The sequence below is a fragment of the Homalodisca vitripennis genome, chromosome 1 (genome assembly GCF_021130785.1).
Source record: "Homalodisca vitripennis isolate AUS2020 chromosome 1, UT_GWSS_2.1, whole genome shotgun sequence".
In the NCBI taxonomy this organism is placed as follows: Eukaryota; Metazoa; Arthropoda; class Insecta; order Hemiptera; family Cicadellidae; genus Homalodisca; species Homalodisca vitripennis.
This window is the reverse complement of record NC_060207.1, coordinates 119,781,934-119,801,777: the sequence shown is the minus strand read 5'-3', so window position 1 is coordinate 119,801,777 and position 19,844 is coordinate 119,781,934. Positions and strand designations below refer to the sequence as shown.

At 33.9% G+C, this 19,844-nt stretch overlaps 1 protein-coding gene across 1 annotated transcript in view; it reads left to right on the top strand.

Moving 5' to 3' along the window:
* Positions 1-18,282, top strand: part of LOC124352861 — a 43,616-nt gene extending 25,334 nt beyond the window's left edge. The window contains exons 7-8 of the mRNA XM_046802578.1: positions 11,359-11,554; positions 14,825-18,282. Coding sequence (XP_046658534.1) covers positions 11,359-11,554; positions 14,825-15,132 — 504 coding nt within the window. The 3' untranslated portion in view covers positions 15,133-18,282. The remainder of the gene's footprint in view (positions 1-11,358; positions 11,555-14,824) is intronic.
* Positions 18,283-19,844: the final 1,562 nt, after the last annotated feature.

Genomic DNA, 19,844 nt, shown 5'->3' with positions numbered 1-19,844 from the left:
ATAACAGTGGACAAAAGAATATGAACTCAAGAATATTGTTTTGAATATAGATAACTGAGTGATTGTATTTAGAATTTTTAACGATTAATAACAGTAATTTCCATTCAAAAATTGAACTATCTGAGTTTTGCATTACACATAAGAACAAAAGAGTCCTGTGCAATTCTTCCGATTCCTTCACGCTCCATTGTATCGATATGCACGTCATTCCTGATAGACGAAAAAGATTTATGAAGTTTAAGGAAAGTTTCATGTTTAAGGAACCCCATGTTTTTTTTAATGACTTTAACAATAACTGACAACACTTAACGTACTGTACCTGTGTTAACTGAGTAGCTAATGATAACATCACCATTTTCCACTAGTGATAATTTACCTGGAAGAAGTTTACATATATTGTGTCTTTTGAAACATCTTTTAAATTGGCCTAATGTTTTCTACGATAATTATATCTTCTGGTATAAAAATAATACTTGTTTTAGAAAATTATATATTTTTGAAGATATATCAGAGGTTTCTTAGGAACGCCATCTAATTTAACATAATCTCTCTGGTGTTCAGAAATGTCACAATACATTTATATTAAAACAAGAGGTGAACATAGGCAGTATTTAGAAATTGTTACTAATCTTGGTATAAAGTTCTCTAATATAACCTAAAGAATGATATAGTGTTTACCTTCCGAGTATGTAAATACCCCATAAGATACTGAACACAATGGATTCGTCATTTACAATGTGTGTTTACATTGTTACGAAGAATTTAATGAAAATCTAACTACAAAAATAACAAATAAACTTGTATTTCGTTTGTCTGCCTGCATTTTATGGGCACCACATTTGTTCATCTTAAATTATAGATTTTTTATAGCTATTTTAGTAATATGCTTAACTTAAAACGGAATATTACAATATTTCTGCTTTAAAAAATTACAAGTGTTATCAAATCAACTAGCAGTAAACACCAACCGCACTTTAAAATTATAATATATAATAAATAGTAAATAAACTTATTTATATAGCAATATCACAATTTATAATTCAAATAAATTAGTAAATGGATTTTCAAAAGTATATTCAGGAAAGTTTGTATGTTTTAAATTCTGATTTAAACTGTTAATGAAGTTAGTTTATTTTAGGATAATTTGTCATCTAACTCAAATAGTTTATCTATTTTCAAATGTCTTTTATTTAAGACTTAAGTTATATTTTTTAATAAACATTGCTGATCATGCAAAATTAGAATGCAGTTTTCACGCAATGCAGTGAAGAGCGATAGAATAAAGCTCTGCTTACAAATACAATTCTACGTTAGTTTTTTATTTGTGTCACGATCTGTAAATGGGGTTTACTACGGTTAACTTCATATTTAAATTGTTTTTTTTATGTTGTTAATGACAATTTAATGATAGAATAGCTACTTAATTGCATTACAGTACAATTTTAATTGGCTGAGTGTCTGAGAATCCTATCACTCTTGGTTCTGGAACAATTGTATTTCTGTCTGCCTCTCTGACTGTTCGCACGATATATCAAAAACGAACTGACATTTACACTTTAAATTTAGCAAAAGACTTCATTTCTACATAGAAAAGAATTATTTTTATGATGATGTACGTCCAACCATGCAAATTGGCTGAGCGTCATTGATGTGTAACACTTACTGGGGTGACGCAATTTCATGATGTTTCGGTCGGGGACGTGACAATGCCTTTTCTGTAGTATGTCTGCCTGTCTTACCCCAGGACATCTCGAGAATGAAATGACCTGTAGACTTAAAATTTGCACGCACCTTAGCGAAGCCTGTTACGCGACAAGTTGTATGTCGTACTCCTACCTTATTTACCAAGGTGAAATATTTTTTAAATTCATATTAGTATTTAAATTGAGTGGAGTGTCAGAAGATATTTTCCAAATTTGGAAATCGCTAATTTAATAGAACAACATGATCTTTAGTCAACATTCCTAACTAGTTTCTAAATGGCTTGTGTAACACTTTTTATAGCCCGGAAACGGTTGCATGTCATTCATTTAGCATTTTTGTTCATTAAAGAACAGGTTGTGGCTAAGTCGTCATCCTCGCCAGAACTGTGTTGGAGATTTTCAAAAATCTGTTCAACTTGGAGCGACTTTAAATAGTTAACAAATACAATGTCGTAATTTTGGTTTAAATAGCGCAGTCATTGTTGTGACATTTAGGGTTCATTTGACAGAATGCGTCTAACAATGCGTATCGATTTATTATTTTAGTGCTTAATGGTCTTTGCGAGATCGATCGAAATTCAGTAAAGAAGAACAAAGAAAAGTAAGATTTCCAGGTCTTCCGCAATTTACGTGAGTGCAATACAAACAATAGCCTATAAACAAGCACTTTCGAGGAGCTTGTAAAATTGAAGTTTTATAATTCGCTTGAAGCTGAGAGAGGAAATGTATTATTGAAAACTCGGTATCCAATTTCGTCGGTGACCGGTGAATTGTAATATTACATGTAACAAGGAGCGGCAATGTGGCGCGCGTGATCAGACTATCCTCGGGGAGTGAGGAGGGAGACGGTCACGTGCACTGCACCTCATCCCTATTTCGTTTACGTAAGCGGTCGGTTTAAGGAGATTTAACCCCTTTAGGCCATTTAATTTATGAGCTATAAATATTAGAATTAAAAATGCATTATTAACAATGAATTACTCTAAAAACGAACAGGAATGATAATTTCCATTGTTAGTTGTTGCAAAAACCCCTAAAAAGAAGCACAACCCTAACCAAACATAACGTTAATGGTTTGTTAATGTAATATTCCCTTTACATCGAGCGTGTCTGCTCCTTGCATGGGTAACTGCTATACGATCCCGTCCTTGAAAACAATCAGCTTTTCCGGCCATTGGTTGTAGATCGTCCACCTTTAAGCGTTGATTCCTAGGTGTTAGAGATAGCCTCATATCCCAAACTTCACCTAGTAAAATAAGATACTTTTTACATTTTTAAAGCGTTAGACGTTTTTAAAATGGTTCTAAATGTATTTCCAACTATTTAAAATCACTTTCTTGAATTAAATGTTTCCACAATGTCTTGTTACATGTAATAATTGTTCTTTATTTAGATTTTCATCTACATGTGCAACTAGTACTATACACCTTGTAGACTACTTTTCTATTTAAAAAATACTGCACATTTTCTTGCCCAGACTAATTTATAATGTGACACATCTTAGATTGATGGGCTTGGAATGGTCAGAAAGACTATTAAGCTCGTCTCTCGGGTGAGTTATTGTAGTGACCGGATAGTAAATTCGGTACCAGCTGTTAGGAACTGAGAAAATGGGACAAACTGCAGTAGGGAAGGTCTGCAGATTAATGGAATAGCAACGAATGTCACCTACACTCTCGGCTATGTCTGCCAGTCCAGACTGAATTCCACCTATGTCTTTTCAGTTTACTATACAAATAGGTTGACACATAATTTCAATATGTATTATATTGTATAGTATTGAACTGAAGCTTTCGGAATTTATCTCAAGATATTTGTTCTTGTATTGCTGATTGTAGTATCTTCACGTTCTACACCAAATACAGTTTTATGCGCTCAGTTAATGGTGAATTAAATTTAATCAAGTATTATAAATTTACTTCTAGAACTAATGTAAATTACTTTTGTATTCGGGAGTGGAATTTAGAAAAGCATATAATCCAATAATCCGATTCCCCAATGTATAATATATTGCACTTTTCAAACAGTTAAAAATAAATTGGGTATATATAACTAGCGGTTACCCACGGCTTCGCACGCAATTTCGTAGGTTTTGCACTTGTACAATTATTTGTTAAATAGGTCAAAAAAACTTTTTACAGAGAAATTTTTAGAAAATGTAATCATGAAGAAAATTATGTACAATAAGGCAATTACAATGAAATAATAGTTTTAAAATCAAATTTTACCACCAATACTTTACCGTGCAAGAAATGACCATTTTGTATACGTTCAGTAATTCCGTTCAGTTAATAAACGATCAGTTAATTCCGCAATTTAATAACAGTCTGTACTGGTAAATTAAATTAAGTTTGAAATAATCTAAATTTCAACATTTAAAACCTAATAGTTAAACTATACGATAATTACTGTTGTTCATGATTATCCAAACAGTTACAGCATTTACCTACACATCTTTGTCTCTTAACATTCAAACAAGGTAAATTCAAAATTAAATCAAATTTATTTCAAAATTTACAAACAAGCATAGTACACGAATATACATGAAATTAGTCCCACATGGACCATAGGGGCTTGTGCGTGGTGACGAGTCTGTTTCTTGTTGCTGTGCACAAAAATAAATATAAATATAAATTATGTATAAATTAAATATAAATTATGATTTGGTAAGTTGGTATCAAAAATCAGCTAATCGATCATGTAATTTTGTGTGAAGTGGATATTATTTGTTACCTAGTCTGTAATAGTTCCAAAGCGTGCAGTGCATACAATCCAAATAACTGGATATTTGTTTATTAGGTAGTGTAGGTTAATTTAAAATTGTAGCATAATATTACGACTGCAATGCCTTTGTATTTACAACGTAAGAATATGTTGACATGGTATTTACCTTTGGCGTGTGTGACGGAAATGCAACCGCTGCTATTGCAGAATACCAAAGACGTTTTCCTAACCGCAGAGTTCCAAACCTGAAAACATTTCGTACCTTAAAAGAAACTGGTAACCTTCCAAATATTATTAATCTCCGCGATCGTCCTGCCCAGAACAATGTCATTATTGAAGAAGTTATTATCGCGGCTACTCAACTCAGTCCGGGTGTTAGTACACGACGCCTTTCCAGGCGATTTGCAGTGTCTCAGTCAGTATGATATGGAGGACTTTGCGTAACAATAACATGTTTCCTTACCATAAGCAAAAAGTGTTAAATATTCAACCAACCGATCCTCGTCTTGGTTTACAATTTTGCAACTGGTTAAATATGAATCGCCAACATCACAAATACATTTTATTCACGGACGAAGCTCAATTTACTCGAGATGGCATCAATAACCTTCGCAATGAACACACTTGGGCAGAAGGCAATCTATATAGCACTATTGAATGTAACTTTCAATACAGACAGCGTAAATGTATGATGTGGCCTTCTTTAGATCAGTTAATAGGATCGTTCATTCTCCGTGGACATCTAAATTCCAACATTTATCTGGAATTCCTTACAGAACAATTACCGCAATTAGTAGAAGATGTTCCATTAGCAACTCGTGTTTATACCAGGAACCGTAAAATGTCCGTATAAAATTTCATTAAAATCGAGTGAATATTTTATCCGTGAAATCAAACCAAACAAACAAGGACTCTTTTGAATTTATAATATTGTTAAGATTAGGATTAAAATTGTGCTTTGAATCTCTCGCTATATATTATCTAGTGTGTGTTTTGGCTTAAGTAAGGGCCCATTCGACACTGATCTTTCTATGAATCCATCAGTCATTGATGTTTATTGTGGGTATTCCTAATTCCTGCGTCTAATCTTGTGACATTCTCCATATATTGATAATGACGACTCTCCACAGCGAGATTGAAATATCTGAAGATTTTTATTGCAGTAGCGATTTTTCGACACTGTGTAAATAGGAAAACTTACAAAATAGAAACTTCAATCGGTATAAAAAAAGTTTATTTGCGTTCCTTTGAGTAATACCTGAAATTTTATGTATTTATAACATTAGTACCAATAAAATAGGGGGTCGGAGAGCTTAACCGCTTCTAACCGAGTGGTATCAGTGGATGGGAGAACCCATTTTACTTTCAATAACAGCAAAACATAAGAGTAGAGTCGAATTTGTGTAAATAAAATCTAAATTTCATGTGTATTTAAGAGTTTCATGAGAAATGTAAATATTATTAGTTTGACATGCACTTTTCGATTGGGAGGGGCGCAATATACGTTTTTGTAATTTAGAATGATTATAGGAAGAGACGTGTGTATCCGGTGGGGAGAAAATGTGTAATGGCTTGACGAGGAAGGAAATTCCTGTTGTCATAGGAAATAGCATTTCAAAATATAAAGCGCCTTACAGCTTATTCTATTACATCTGCATAATATTCAGTTCGTTTCCGTCCGGATTATCCTTATCAGTAAAAACTTCCACGTAAGATAAACACTTTCACGGTTTGTGGCGGAGCTGAGATAAAGATACCTGGACCGGATGATCGCGGCGGGTGGCAGGCGGCGGGGCTAACTCTTTGAATCGTGACTGTGTGAATGGAAGAGTGAATGTAATATTGTGTTTTAGTTAATAAGCCTTATTTTGTACTATTAAGATTAATTTTGTTTAAGAGATTTAATGTAAGAAAGGACCATACGGTCCTAATTTCGCCTCAATAAAGAAGTGTTTCTATTCTATTCATAAGAAGAAGGTGACATTTGTGTCCCCACTTCTGAGCCTTTAACCATACATCAGCAGGAGTTACCGAGATCCATCGATCTCATGGTGGTATCATCAAATGTGATGATGTTGTATGTGACACTATATATGAATAGCTAGTTTTTTTCGATTCTGCTCGGAGATTTTTCATAGGAAAAGTTGTCCAGCATTGATGACGTCACACAATGGAACCGCATTCACGTTTTGTTAGCAAAAATCTCAATAACCAAAATTATAATGTAATACTTGGTATTTAAGTTTTTTGTGAAAATAATAATTTAATGACACACAACTAACTCCAATAAATATAAATGATGTAAAAACATGTTTAAACCGTTTTCGCTGATAGTTTCAGAGCTATTAACAGTTAAGTTAATAGTTTAACAATTACCAAGATTAAGTGTAATTAAATGTTATGCCTTATCTTATACAGGGTGAGTTTTTTAAAGTGATCCAATAGCTAACTTTTTAATTACACGACTTAGCACCACACTTTAAATTTGGAACTTGCTCAATTTTAAGTTTCACTCAGGGATACACTTTCAAATTTTTTGAAGATGGCCGCCATTTTCCAATATGGCGGTCAACTTTAAAATCTCTTATGGAACACCCTGTGTTTTATGTTGTTTTTAGATTTTACTCAACAAAATAATACATTTTTGCTTTTGAGAGTTTTTCAATATCTCTAATGGTTCAGGAGCTACGTGGACTGGAAGTTTTCGTAATTTTTGCCAATATGGCGGCCAACTTTAAAATATTTTATGGAACACCCTGTATTTTATGTTGTTTTTATATTCTACACTACAAAATAAGACATTTTTGCATTTTAGAGTTTTTCTATATCTCTAATGGTTCAGGAGCTACGTGGACTGCAAGTTTTCGGATTTTTTCGGACTGATGATAAAAACTTGCAATACCAAGATTTTAAACATCAAAATAAACTCCAATTGAAATCAAAATTGTAGTTGAGTATTTTAAAACGAAATCGGTATCATTATCTTGTATCATTATTTTGGTACAATATAATAATAATATGGAAATAATTGTGTTTCCCCAAAACTGTAAATACTACAGATTAAGTAGCAATGTTTAACTCAAGAAATCAATGTTTACAGCAATAAGTCACTCTCAATAAAGACTTAATATTTATAAAACAACTCAACTTCGTTATTAGTATTGAAATTATTTCATTTTTGCTCGTTAAATTGTAAGTATATAATGTTTTTTGACACAAAAATTAATCTTTATACACTTTTTATTGTTACTTACACATGTGCAAATAAAATACTGTACGATAAACAAATTTAATGTTGCCTTTCTTTTCACTTCGCTGCTCTTCTTTACTCATGAAATTAATCGTTCCATTAAGCCAAGTCTCTTCCATCTCCAGGAACTGTTAAGTACTCTTCTTGCGTTTCTGAAACGTATTTCTCACCTTCTTTCCATAAGCCTGAACCCAGAAACTCAACTTAAGTAAATATTCTCCATTAATCTGCCACTTCGTTTCTAAAGCTGCTGTAGTTCATTGTACGTGCATTGCCCAGTCATCCGAATGAAAACAAAGGAAATTAAAAAATAAGGAAAGGCTCACACCATGTTATATTTATAGTTTGAAGCAGTTGAATATGGTATAGTATTCTACCTACTTTCTAAATATTTTGTAAAATACTTGCAGGTTTTAACCATACACATCGCTGTACACGCGCAGGCTTGACTCCGTCGCATGGTAACATTGTAATGAGTTACAGTGTACAGTGCGGTGCCTAGTGGGTCGAGCTGTCTTATGGAATACCAAGTTAACATACCACCCTTCACCTTATATTCTGGTTTTGTTTTGTTATAATGTCTTATATTAATATATATTTTCTCCCATGATAATGTTTCAGACTCTCAAAAGGTCTGAAACAATCTCCCTATAATGCTGTAAAGCATATATGTAATTCCCCAATAATATATATTTAAACAAGTGTTTAAGAGTCAATCATTATGGTAAAAATGTCAATACAGAACAGCTTATTGATATTATAAATAACATTGCTACTAAATTTACACTTTAATTTATTATCTGTAAGAGTTAAGTGAAAAACATTCTCTCCGTATTTCTCTCAAATGGATATGCGCGCACAGATATTTTTACATCGTATTTTAAGCCCACGTGTTATTCTTTACACGAAACGACAAGTAAAATCACAAATATAAAAACCAGAATTTTGAGGTTTTTGCCTGCTAAATAAGTATTTGGTCCCACTGTGCGTCACAATTCCATAAAATATACAATGAAATTTGTGGTATTGCGGCTGTTTTAAGTGGTCTGTATCTTGATAAAGCAGCAACTATTGTCATCACCAGTTCACTTAGAAAGGTCCGTCTCAAAAATAAGATATTGAGACCAGTTATAAACCGTGTTTATATCGAACACAATCATTTTCTTCACAAAGTGGAGAGTTCTTAGTTACTTCAGGCCTAACATCTAGCCGTCAGAAAACTGCTTCTGTGGTTATTCGAGACAGCCAATCCTTCAGCGTGTAAAACATAAAGAATATCAGAGTTACCACGTTATTTGTTCTGTTCTGAAGTAAATATACATATTAGTTTCTTTATTCCAATTACCAAAACCTTGTTTGTTGTAATCAGGAGTGCCTTAAATTCGGGTCATTCAATCATCCGATTGGATGAAGTTCGGATCAATGTTGTTCCCCTATTTAATCGTACGACCACTTCGTATTTCTTCCAAGAAGAATTGTTCACTTCTATGCTGAATTCTTACGAATATAAAACGTTACCAACAGTATAATTCCCAAATAATTAATAACAATATATAATAGAAGACGTCTATACTACCCTGTCCTTATTACCACTGTCTTGAATCTATTGTAGTAGATTTTGTAAAGGAAGAGGAGAATTAACCATAATATGTTTAAGGATATAAACAATTACAAAACACGGTTACACAAAACATTGGCTTTTGAGCGTCTAAACAGCTGCTATCACTAATTGGGGTAAGGATTATCGGCGGCTCCCGGGGAAACAAAAAACTACCGGTTTAACCTAGTTGAAAGCTCCTCTCTTACTTTGTACATGAAAGCATTTTCCTTGGTGTAAAGCTATTCATTATTTGATGTTTACTGTGATCTTTCGTTTTAGTTCACTATTATTTTTAATCATTTTTCACGATTATTCATCGACGTTTTTAGTAGAATAGGAGTCTTTTAAGCTTTTAATTTCTTATTCCATTTATACTTTGAAAACTTCAAATAGTTTTTTTAATGAAGTTAAGGTGAAAATCACGTGTAACTCTGTAAATTGTATTGTTTTTCCTACTGGAGACGGAGCTGACTCAAATAACTAAAATATTCATTCAAGTGAGAGATTGGCCCAAACTGACCAATAATTTCACACTCAGAAAAAAATAAAATGTTTTTTCAAGTTGAGAAAGTGATTTAATATTGTTATTTTTTTTATTACATTTGTATGGTCTGAAATTGTTTAGAGACGAAACCAGTCGAAGTAACTGTTTATCACAATAATTTGCTACCTCTGTAACTAATAGACCACCTAGCATATGTACTTTCTTATCATCCAATTGTAAACCTTACTTCGTCAAAAACAAACTGTAACCAAACAATCCTTTATTGGTCGATGACTTAATTCATAGAACGGGCGTTTCGTTTCGATTTGACTCCAATTTTCTATATTTTATCAGTTACCCCGTCTTGCACAAGTAAAAAGACAATTATTAGAACACTTATTCATTCTTTATTTTTAATACTTTTTGTTTGAGAACTTAAAATATCCTATTTAAAATCATTTAACTTTTTACTGTCGTTAACTTTTCGCCTGGCTAATTTTATAGTTCAATTACTTATAAAAGTTTGTTTTTTAATTTAAAGGACCTTTGATGAACAATTATTTATTAAATGACTAAGCTAAGATTACAAAAGTTACTTTGCTTAACAAAAGTTGAATTAACAAAACTGTGAGTACTCTCTTATAATTAACTACATAGAATCTCGAAAAAAATAATGTTTTACTACGTAGAACAAACAATGTACATGACTTAATTTATTGGCTAAGCCTTAGCGAATCCCATCATTCGTAAACCGGAAAAAATATAATTCCTTTCTCTCTGTGTGCCTACCTGTTTGTCTGACTTTAAATGTTGTATGAAACTTAATTTATATATTAAGAACATTGCGTTCTGTGATGTGCATGTCTCTCCTTGGCGTTTGGCTGAGCGAATATTTTTACGTGTTTGATTGGAAACCATGAATAAAACAAACATAGTTGAAGAAATAAATGTTTAAATAAACTGTGTAAAGTCATATGAGGTTTTAACAAGTAGCACTTTTATGAATAAAAATAATAAATTATTAGAATACTTATTCTATGAATAGAGTAAGAGTAATAGACTGGAGCCAATGTTGAAATTCGGTGACAATATTTGACTTCAGTGCACTCTTAAGTTGTAGTACACTCGCTAGCTTACCATAACTGATATTTTAACACTGCTATAAAACAAAAATGTGAATGTTTCATGTGACAAGATATCTAAAAAATATTTAATTTGGACAATTTAAATTTTAAGATATACGAATGAAGTTCTATGATGGTGCATGTCCAACTACGGAATTAGGCTGAGTGTTATTGATGCCTATTACTCAGTAGGTTAACACAATTTTTCTTGTCTGCCGTGAGTATGTAAACATTTCTTTTCCGCGTGATTATTGTCTGTTTCTCTGTCCGCACGAAATCTAGAGATTGAAATGAGCTATATAGATTTGGAATTTCGCCATCAGCCTTGGCGAAGCCTGTTACGCAACACTTAGTGAGACGTTAACTAGTAGTAGTTTATTAATAGTTGTAAATTTCTTTGTGAGTGTCCTCCCTTGTGAGAACGAATGATATTTGTATCTAAATAATTTCTCCGTTGTTATTCACTGTTTCAGCCAGAAGACTGTCTGTCGACGTACTCCTCTCCCCACGCATTCTGCGTGGTGTACTCCACTTCTGACCGCAGCAGTTTCCAACAAGCTGAGCAATCATTGCAGTTTCTGTGGAAGACCGACGCCATCCGCTCAAAAGCCGTCATCCTCGTTGCCAATAAGACTGACTTGGTTCGCAGCAGAGTCGTCTCTACGCAAGGTACTATCATTTGGCTTCACCAAAGTTTTTTTAGCGATTACACATATCTTAGAGAATTTATTGGAGATATATCATTTTAAAGATACGAGTATAAAGAATGAATACTCATCCGAACGCTGATTTTTTTAGTTTTCTCGGTAAATTTACAGGTTATGTAGAAAGATTTTGTTATACTTTAAAGTTTAAATATTCAAAAATTATACACTTTAAAAAATAAACACCCTTACTGGTTATCAAACTAAATAAATAGATATGAAGAGGCTAAGATACGTATAAGTAAACTTAAAACATAAAGGAGCAAATTTTCCGAAATATAGCATTACTCTTATGGGAGAATAACCAATATGGCTGCTAGTACAATAGACTCTTAAAATAACAAAGTCGATCACAAAGTTTTTAGTGGGCGCTCACAAAAGATGGATTCCTTATATTTTATCTTTCTAAAGAAGTTCCCTGATTTAGCCGGGTCCTGGTGACCTGTAACCCGGTAAACACCCCACTTAAAACGTCTTCTACATTAAACTATACACCTATATTACCTCAGAAATCATTTCCTACTATTTGTGTAGTATAAAACCATGTACCTATTTAAGTAAAAGAAAATATTTTGTGTGTTTAAATGGAATGTTATAACCAAACTTATGGAGAAAACATAGTACTCTGTTTAAAATTTAAGCTTTCTTAACTCTTAACAATTTAACTTATCATTATTATAAAAATAATGGCAGTAAACAATTCTTATACAGCATTTCTTGTATGTCTCTGAAAGAGTGACGTACTTAAAGTTAAGAGTTCTAAATTTATTTATAATTAAAGGCGTAATTACTTCTTCTAACCCTTGCGAAATTGGTTATTAGCCATTATTTTGAGACTTAAAAAATACTGTATTATACTGTACGTACTGGTTGAGATATATATATATATATATATATTATATATATATATATATATATATATATATATATATATATATATATATAATTTCAATAAACATTGAATCACAGAAAGTACTGTGTGTGTGTGTGTGTGTGTGTGTGTGTGTGTGTGTGTGTGTGTGTGTGTGTGTGTGTGTGTGTGTGTCACAAAATGTATATACGAGATACATTTATTAAATTTGTATAAGTGGCAATAGCCAAATTTAATTTTTTCAATAAACATTTGATCATAAAAAGTACTTGCTCCGCTGGGACTCGAACCCGGAACTGTCACTTGCCGGGTGAATGTGCTATATTTGGGGAAAGATAAAATAAAACATCGTATTTTTAGATATTTTTATCGCCATCTTTAACAGGATCAAGATAAAAACGTAAAACAAATTATGTCATCTGTTGAACCGAAAGAAAACCGAAAGTTTTATAAAAATATTGTATCACTCGATCTATGTAACTATCGAGGTTTGAGCTCATGACCCTATATTTAAGAAACACTGAAACAATCAAAACTAGCTCTACAATTCATTTCTTAGCTGTAGCTAGTACCGTTATCCTTATTTAAATAGTGGTAATCTGGGACACCCTGTATAACACGCAATCACAATTAATTTGTTTGCTATAAATGGTATACAATTTATTATAACAGTCACGTTGCCCTAAATTCACACATACATTCATTGTTTCCATAAAGTGGTAATGTGAGACTATTTAATAGATATATTTTAGACTTCAGTATAAGAACAATTATAAAACTATTGTAAAATATTGCAGTAATTGTTTCTTTATCTGTCTGATATGATGGTAAAATATTAGTTTTTTATTACTACTATAATTCTTTATTAATGTATATGTTGCATTACATCTGAACCACGAGAGGATGATAAACAATAATAGTGAGAGGTAGGTGGGGGAGGGGAATATCGTATTTCGTGTTATCACATTCATTATAATTGACATTTGACTTTGACCTTAGCTCTAGAGGTGTCTTTCCTAATAGAATTGGCAACAAATTAACTGAATATCGTTAGTAAAATTTGAATTAAAAATTAAAGATTTTGTGTCCCTTCATTGTCTCTTTACATAAAATAAGTTATTGATAAACTAATTAGCTTACTGTAACCCAATAAGGTACGAGTATTATTTGATCTTGAAGTAAAAAAGACACATATTAATTATTACTATCAATTCAGATGGTCCTTTGATTTAAATATAACCATATAACATAATGGTAACATTCGTCACTCACATGGAAGAGAACATACCGAAATGGGCAACACCGCAATAATTTACGCTAACTGAGATGGATGTGACTATGTCAGAATAGATCGATATCGCAGGTGTTTAACCTGTGCTGTTTGTTGCAGATGGGAAATTGATGGCCACCGCCTATGACTACAAGTAAATCGAGACCTTGTTGGGTTATCAACCGCAACATGGCAACACCACATTTCACGCTAGCTGAGATGGACGCGATTGTAGTCAGACTCGGTCGATGTCGCAGGTGTTTAACCTGTACTGTTGTTGCAGATGGGAAATTGATGGCCACCGCCTATGACTACAAGTAAATCGAGACCTTGTTGGGTATCAACCGCAACATGGCAACACCACATTTCACGCTAGCTGAGATGGACGCGATTGTAGTCAGACTCGGTCGATATTGCAGGTGTTTAACCTGTACTGTTGTTGCAGATGGGAAATTGATGGCCACCGCCTATGACTACAAGTAAATCGAGACCTTGTTAGGTATCAACTGCAACATGGCAACACCACATTTCACGCTAGCTGAGATGGACGCGATTGTAGTCAGACTCGGTCGATATTGCAGGTGTTTTAACCTGTACTGTTGTTGCAGATGGGAAATTCATGGCCACCGCCTATGACTACAAGTAAATCGAGACCTTGTTAGGTATCAACTGCAACATGGCAACACCACATTTCACGCTAGCTGAGATGGACGCGATTGTAGTCAGACTCGGTCGATATCGCAGGTGTTTAACCTGTACTGTTGTTGCAGATGGGAAATTGATGGCCACCGCCTATGACTACAAGTAAATCGAGACCTTGTTAGGTATCAACTGCAACATGGCAACACCACATTTCACGCTAGCTGAGATGGACGCGATTGTAGTCAGACTCGGTCGATATTGCGGGTGTTTAACCTGTACTGTTGTTGCAGATGGGAAATTGATGGCCACCGCATATGACTACAAGTAAATCGAGACCTTGTTAGGTATCAACCGCAACATGGCAACACCACATTTCACGCTAGCTCAGATGGACGCGATTGTAGTCAGACTCGGTCGATATTGCAGGTGTTTAACCTGTACTGTTGTTGCAGATGGGAAATTGATGGCCACCGCCTACGACTGCAAGTTCATCGAGACCTCGGTGGGTATCAACCACAACGTGGACGAGTTGTTGGTGGGAATACTCACCCAGATCAGACTGAAGTTGGACAACCCGGCGGACGGTGGGCAGCAGTACGGATCGAGGCGGCGCAGTCGATCTCCCATGGGCGTGGGACCGGGCTTTCGCAAGTACCGAGGTCAGCGTACATCAGCCAGTCTGAAGGTCAAGGGCCTCCTCAGCAAAGTTTGGGCGAGAGATTCCAAGTCCAAGTCTTGCGAGAACTTGCACGTTCTTTAGGTATAGCTCTGCAATGCTAAAGAAATACAACAATACACGTTTCAAGATTTTGATGTACTAAAATAATTATGTAAACTTCAAAAACTGAATTAATCATTTTTACTGTTGTTAGATACGTATATATTAATTACAAAATTGAATTTATAGCATCGGTATATACAAAATTTTGTTGGAGAAGAAACATATCTTTATTTCTTTAACTTTAACTACAACAGGTTTAAAGGAGTTGAAATTATTTTTTTAGTCCTAAATTTATTTTCAATCTAAATATAAATACCCTAAATATAGTACTGCAATTAGGGCCAGAGAAACTAATCAAAGTTTAGTTTTTGACGTGCATAATTGAGGTGCCATAACCTAGACAAGGTTTGTTGCAAACACGCGAAACGAACACACGAGTTAAGAACAAACACACAACACCGCACACAATGAGTTTCACACATGACCTTAATCAAGCCATATTAATTTGTGTTCGTTTCAGATGTTTATAAAACCTTCTTTGTTTTGGCATTTTAATGATCTTCTAACTTATATTACTCATTTAACTTTGATTGTAGATCCATATTTCAGGGTTCGTAGCATATAAAGACGTCACTTTATAGATCTTGAACTGTCGGGATTTTATATGTTTAACGATAATAAATTCTATTGCGTAGGAAATCAATAATTCATTACAACTATAGGGTCTAATACGTGAAAATAGAATGTGGAAACGAAGCAAGGTACTGAAGCAATATTTTATGCAGTTTTCCACTTTGCTTACTTGCAGCTGACAGGCAACTCATGATTAATAACTAATTAATTTTGCTTGATGCCAAGAACTAATAAAAATATACAAATCGTTGTGTTACTGTATGACTAACGAAATACAAATATTGTATGTTCCTGGGAGAGGACCGACAAGGGCGTCTTGTATATCTCATCTCCTGCCAAACGATTGTCTATGCAATAAACTGGTGCTACTGCGACACAATTCACTGACGTATCGATGTAAATAGTAGAGGTAATATGTCTTACCGGCCCTTTAGAACATTTCATAGCGATTGCATCCTCATTTGATAGGATTCAAATTATTGAAACTGAATAAGAGCTTTAATAGTGGATTATACATAATGGTTAGAAAAGTACAAGAGCCATATCATTATTAAAAATATGTCTTTATATGAACTTAGTAATTTTGTGTTTACTTTTAGTATACTCGAGTGATTTTCGAGATGATTTTTCATTAACAAGAATGAATGCAAAATTATAAGGACAGATTCTATGATAGAGGTTCTGTCACTTTTTTCTTATACGTGCTGAAATATGGTTTTTCAGGGCACATTTTATAGATTACGTGTGATGCTGTTCGAAATAGATAAGAGATAAAGCGATGTAAAAAAGTACAACACAATGAGACAGAGAAATTTTAGATAGACTAGTATAGAAAGTTATCTTATAAAATTGGCAGTACGAAATACAAAGACTGGTCGAAAATATTATAAGATAGGTTATAGTAAAACGTTAAAGACGGAAGACCAAGAAAGATTAAGAAAAGCTCCAATATATAATATCGGCAAAATAGAGATGGAGACACACCAAAAGACATTGAGAGAGAGCATCTATATATAATAATGGCATGCTAGGCATGACGGACCAATTGGTCAAAGCGCCAATATACTCCTATAATAGCGATAGGTTACACTGTCGAAGAGTAAGAAGTATCGTTAGTGGCTTTAAGCGGATATAAATATACAATATAAATTCGCTATAACACACGGAGTAAAAGGGGGAAGAAACCGAGCTGCGCGGAATGATTGAAACAAGTGATGGGTCTGAGTAAAGAGTGAGAGACCTCATCTCAAGAAGTTTGATCAAAAGTAATAGTTTTAAGAACAAGGGAGAGTTCATAGTTTCAAAGTTTGATTCAAGTGATAGTTCTGAATAAGAAGAAAAAGTTTTGTTAGTCTCAAGTGCGTGATGTTTGATACAAGTGAGAGTACCTAAATACCTTCTTGTTTACCCTTGGCCAGCACTGCTGGATTAGCTGCCTCAAAACTAAGCAAAAACTCATTTTTATTGACTCTTCTCTTCTCAGTGATGGAGTATAATGGATCCTCCTTAATTCAGGACTAGTCTCCGCTTGAAGTTGCAACACTCTTATTCATTTACCCCAACCCTGAAGAGCATTGTATAGCCTAATCACGAGAGCCGGAAATAAATCTTTCCTCTTGCTTAGCCTACAGTGCGGAACATCTATATTGCGGAACATCTCTCTGCGGGTGTTGCTTATGTGTATGTCTTCTCTTTTTACAAATTGTCTTAAATTTGCCTTAACTTTTAGCAGACTATTTAAAATGTACTGATGGAAGATTCTAGGACTACCTATCTCAACAAAAGTAGGCCTACAATGGTCACAAATACGCAGAGCCTTCTTCTGGAGGACCAAGGATTTCTTCACACCCTAAGGCATGGCCCCAGACTTTCAGGTTGTATATGATGTGGTTGTAAAATAGTGCTTAGTACACCGATATCAGATACTCTTTAGAAAGCACCGGTATCAGCCTGTGCAACAAAGAAGTGACCCGTGCCAATTTTGACCAGACGTTTTTAATACGTCCTTTCCATGCTATTTTCCCATCCTAGGTCAAATCTAGCAATTAGATCTGCTTAAGAGCATAGTGTTCCCTGTATTTCAGATTACCAATTATCTCCTGTGTTCTTCGTTTAAACAGCCTATTTACCGTTATCTAATCTTTCATAGGTTGAAACAAAATCAGAACAGATGCTTATGCAAAACGAGGTGTATTTCCTTATGAACAAAAACAAAGTATAAAGTATCGTCTGAAAAAACAAAATCCTTATCAGTCATTTATCATGACAAGAAAATAGAGATCTGCAGGACACCATGTTTTCTGGTAGCGGCTGCTAATTTGCTCCATTAACAGTCATCACTTACTTTTTGCTTTGTAAGTAAGAACGGATTGACGACAGAATTTCACCACGAACTCCATAGTTCACTAATTTGTCGATAAGAATGTCGTGTGGCACACAATCTGAGGCATTACTTAGATCACCCAAATTAAGGCCATCGATTTCTTCTCCGCAAAAGAATTCCAAACTTCGTGAACAAAGGGCTCATAGCAGAGGCGGAGGCCCTACTACTTGTAAATCTATGCTATCGTATGCTGGAGGCCCTATACTTGTAAATCTATGCTGTATTTTAGAGAATAGGCTATTTCCCCCGAAAGTAGGTCAGGAGCTGTTGCTTCATATCAACATTTCTTCATCAGTTCTGAATAAGAAGGGATGGCGTTTGAAGTCTCAAGCGCGGGATGTTATAACAATTGACAGTTCTGGTTAAGAAGGAAGAGTATTTGTAATATCAAGCGCGGGATGTTATAACAATTGACAGTTCTGATTAAGAAGGAAGAGTATTTTTAATATCAAGCACGGGATGTTATAACAATTGACAGTTCTGATTAAAAAAGGAAGAGTATTTGTAATATAAAGCGCGGGATGTTATAACGATTGACAGTCCTGATTAAGAAGGAAGAGTATTTGTAATATCAAGCGCGGGATGTTATAACAATTGACAGTTCTGATTAAGAAGGAAGCGTATCTGTAATATCAAGCACGGGATGTTATAACAATTGACAGTTCTGATTAAGAAGGAAGAGTATTTGTAATATCAAGCACGGGATGTTTAAATTGTGTGACAGAATCTGTTTCATAGATCGTCTGCACCTTAAAGTGTTGAATTCATTATTAACGGGTTTTCTTCATAAATAGAAACATGAATGCAACCTGAAACTCCAATTTACGCTAACCCATTGTGCCTTTAGATAATCGCTTCTAGGTTTGTTAGAGAACATGTTCGAGAAAACGTATTGTTCTAAAGGGCTCAACAGGAAAATCTGTGCTTGTTTAAATGTTATTATTTCAATGTAAAGCATTGTAAAACTATTATTATTGATTTATTACCACCTATCTGTACACACATTGTTTTAATATTACAAGTTCTTGCTCTAGATTAATTTTTCCTTCATTTAATCATTTGAAGTGTTTAGTTTGTCGTTCCACTAAACTGCAATGATTCATTTACTGTATATCTTACGATCTATAAATTATAGTAAAAAATAGGGAAAGCGACCTATAAGCTATTAGCCATAATAAATAATGTCAGTATATATATTTCTAACATAATATTTTGGTGTTTTAAGGATTGATGTAATAATTAAATGTAATTTTTAAGGTGTCATCTGGGTTTAAAAACATATTAAAAACTAAGAACTAAAATTCACAATCTATGCAAACTATCTATTTGTCAAAGTACATGTTTAAAATCTTCATGTATCGTCACGTCTTCTAATTTCGATACTTTGTGTGTTGAAACAGAAAATGTATTTGTAGTGTCCAACATATTTACTATAATCGCAATAGATAGATTTATTATACTGTAAAGCTAGTCGTTTGTTTATGTACTAATACTTATAAATTGTATGTAGTGTACGGCATAGTTGATTTACAATTAGATTCGTAGACGTTTCTACTTTGCTGCACATATTGAATTGAAGTTCTGAAAATAAGTAAATAAGTGTTACACGTAACCGGGTCCATGTACACGTGCATGCTCCACTGTGTATCCCGAATACCCCGAGAATGGAATTTGTTTAATGTGCCTTTTGTAATCCAAAACCATTGAGTTCGACCAATGACAAGTGTAGTGATAC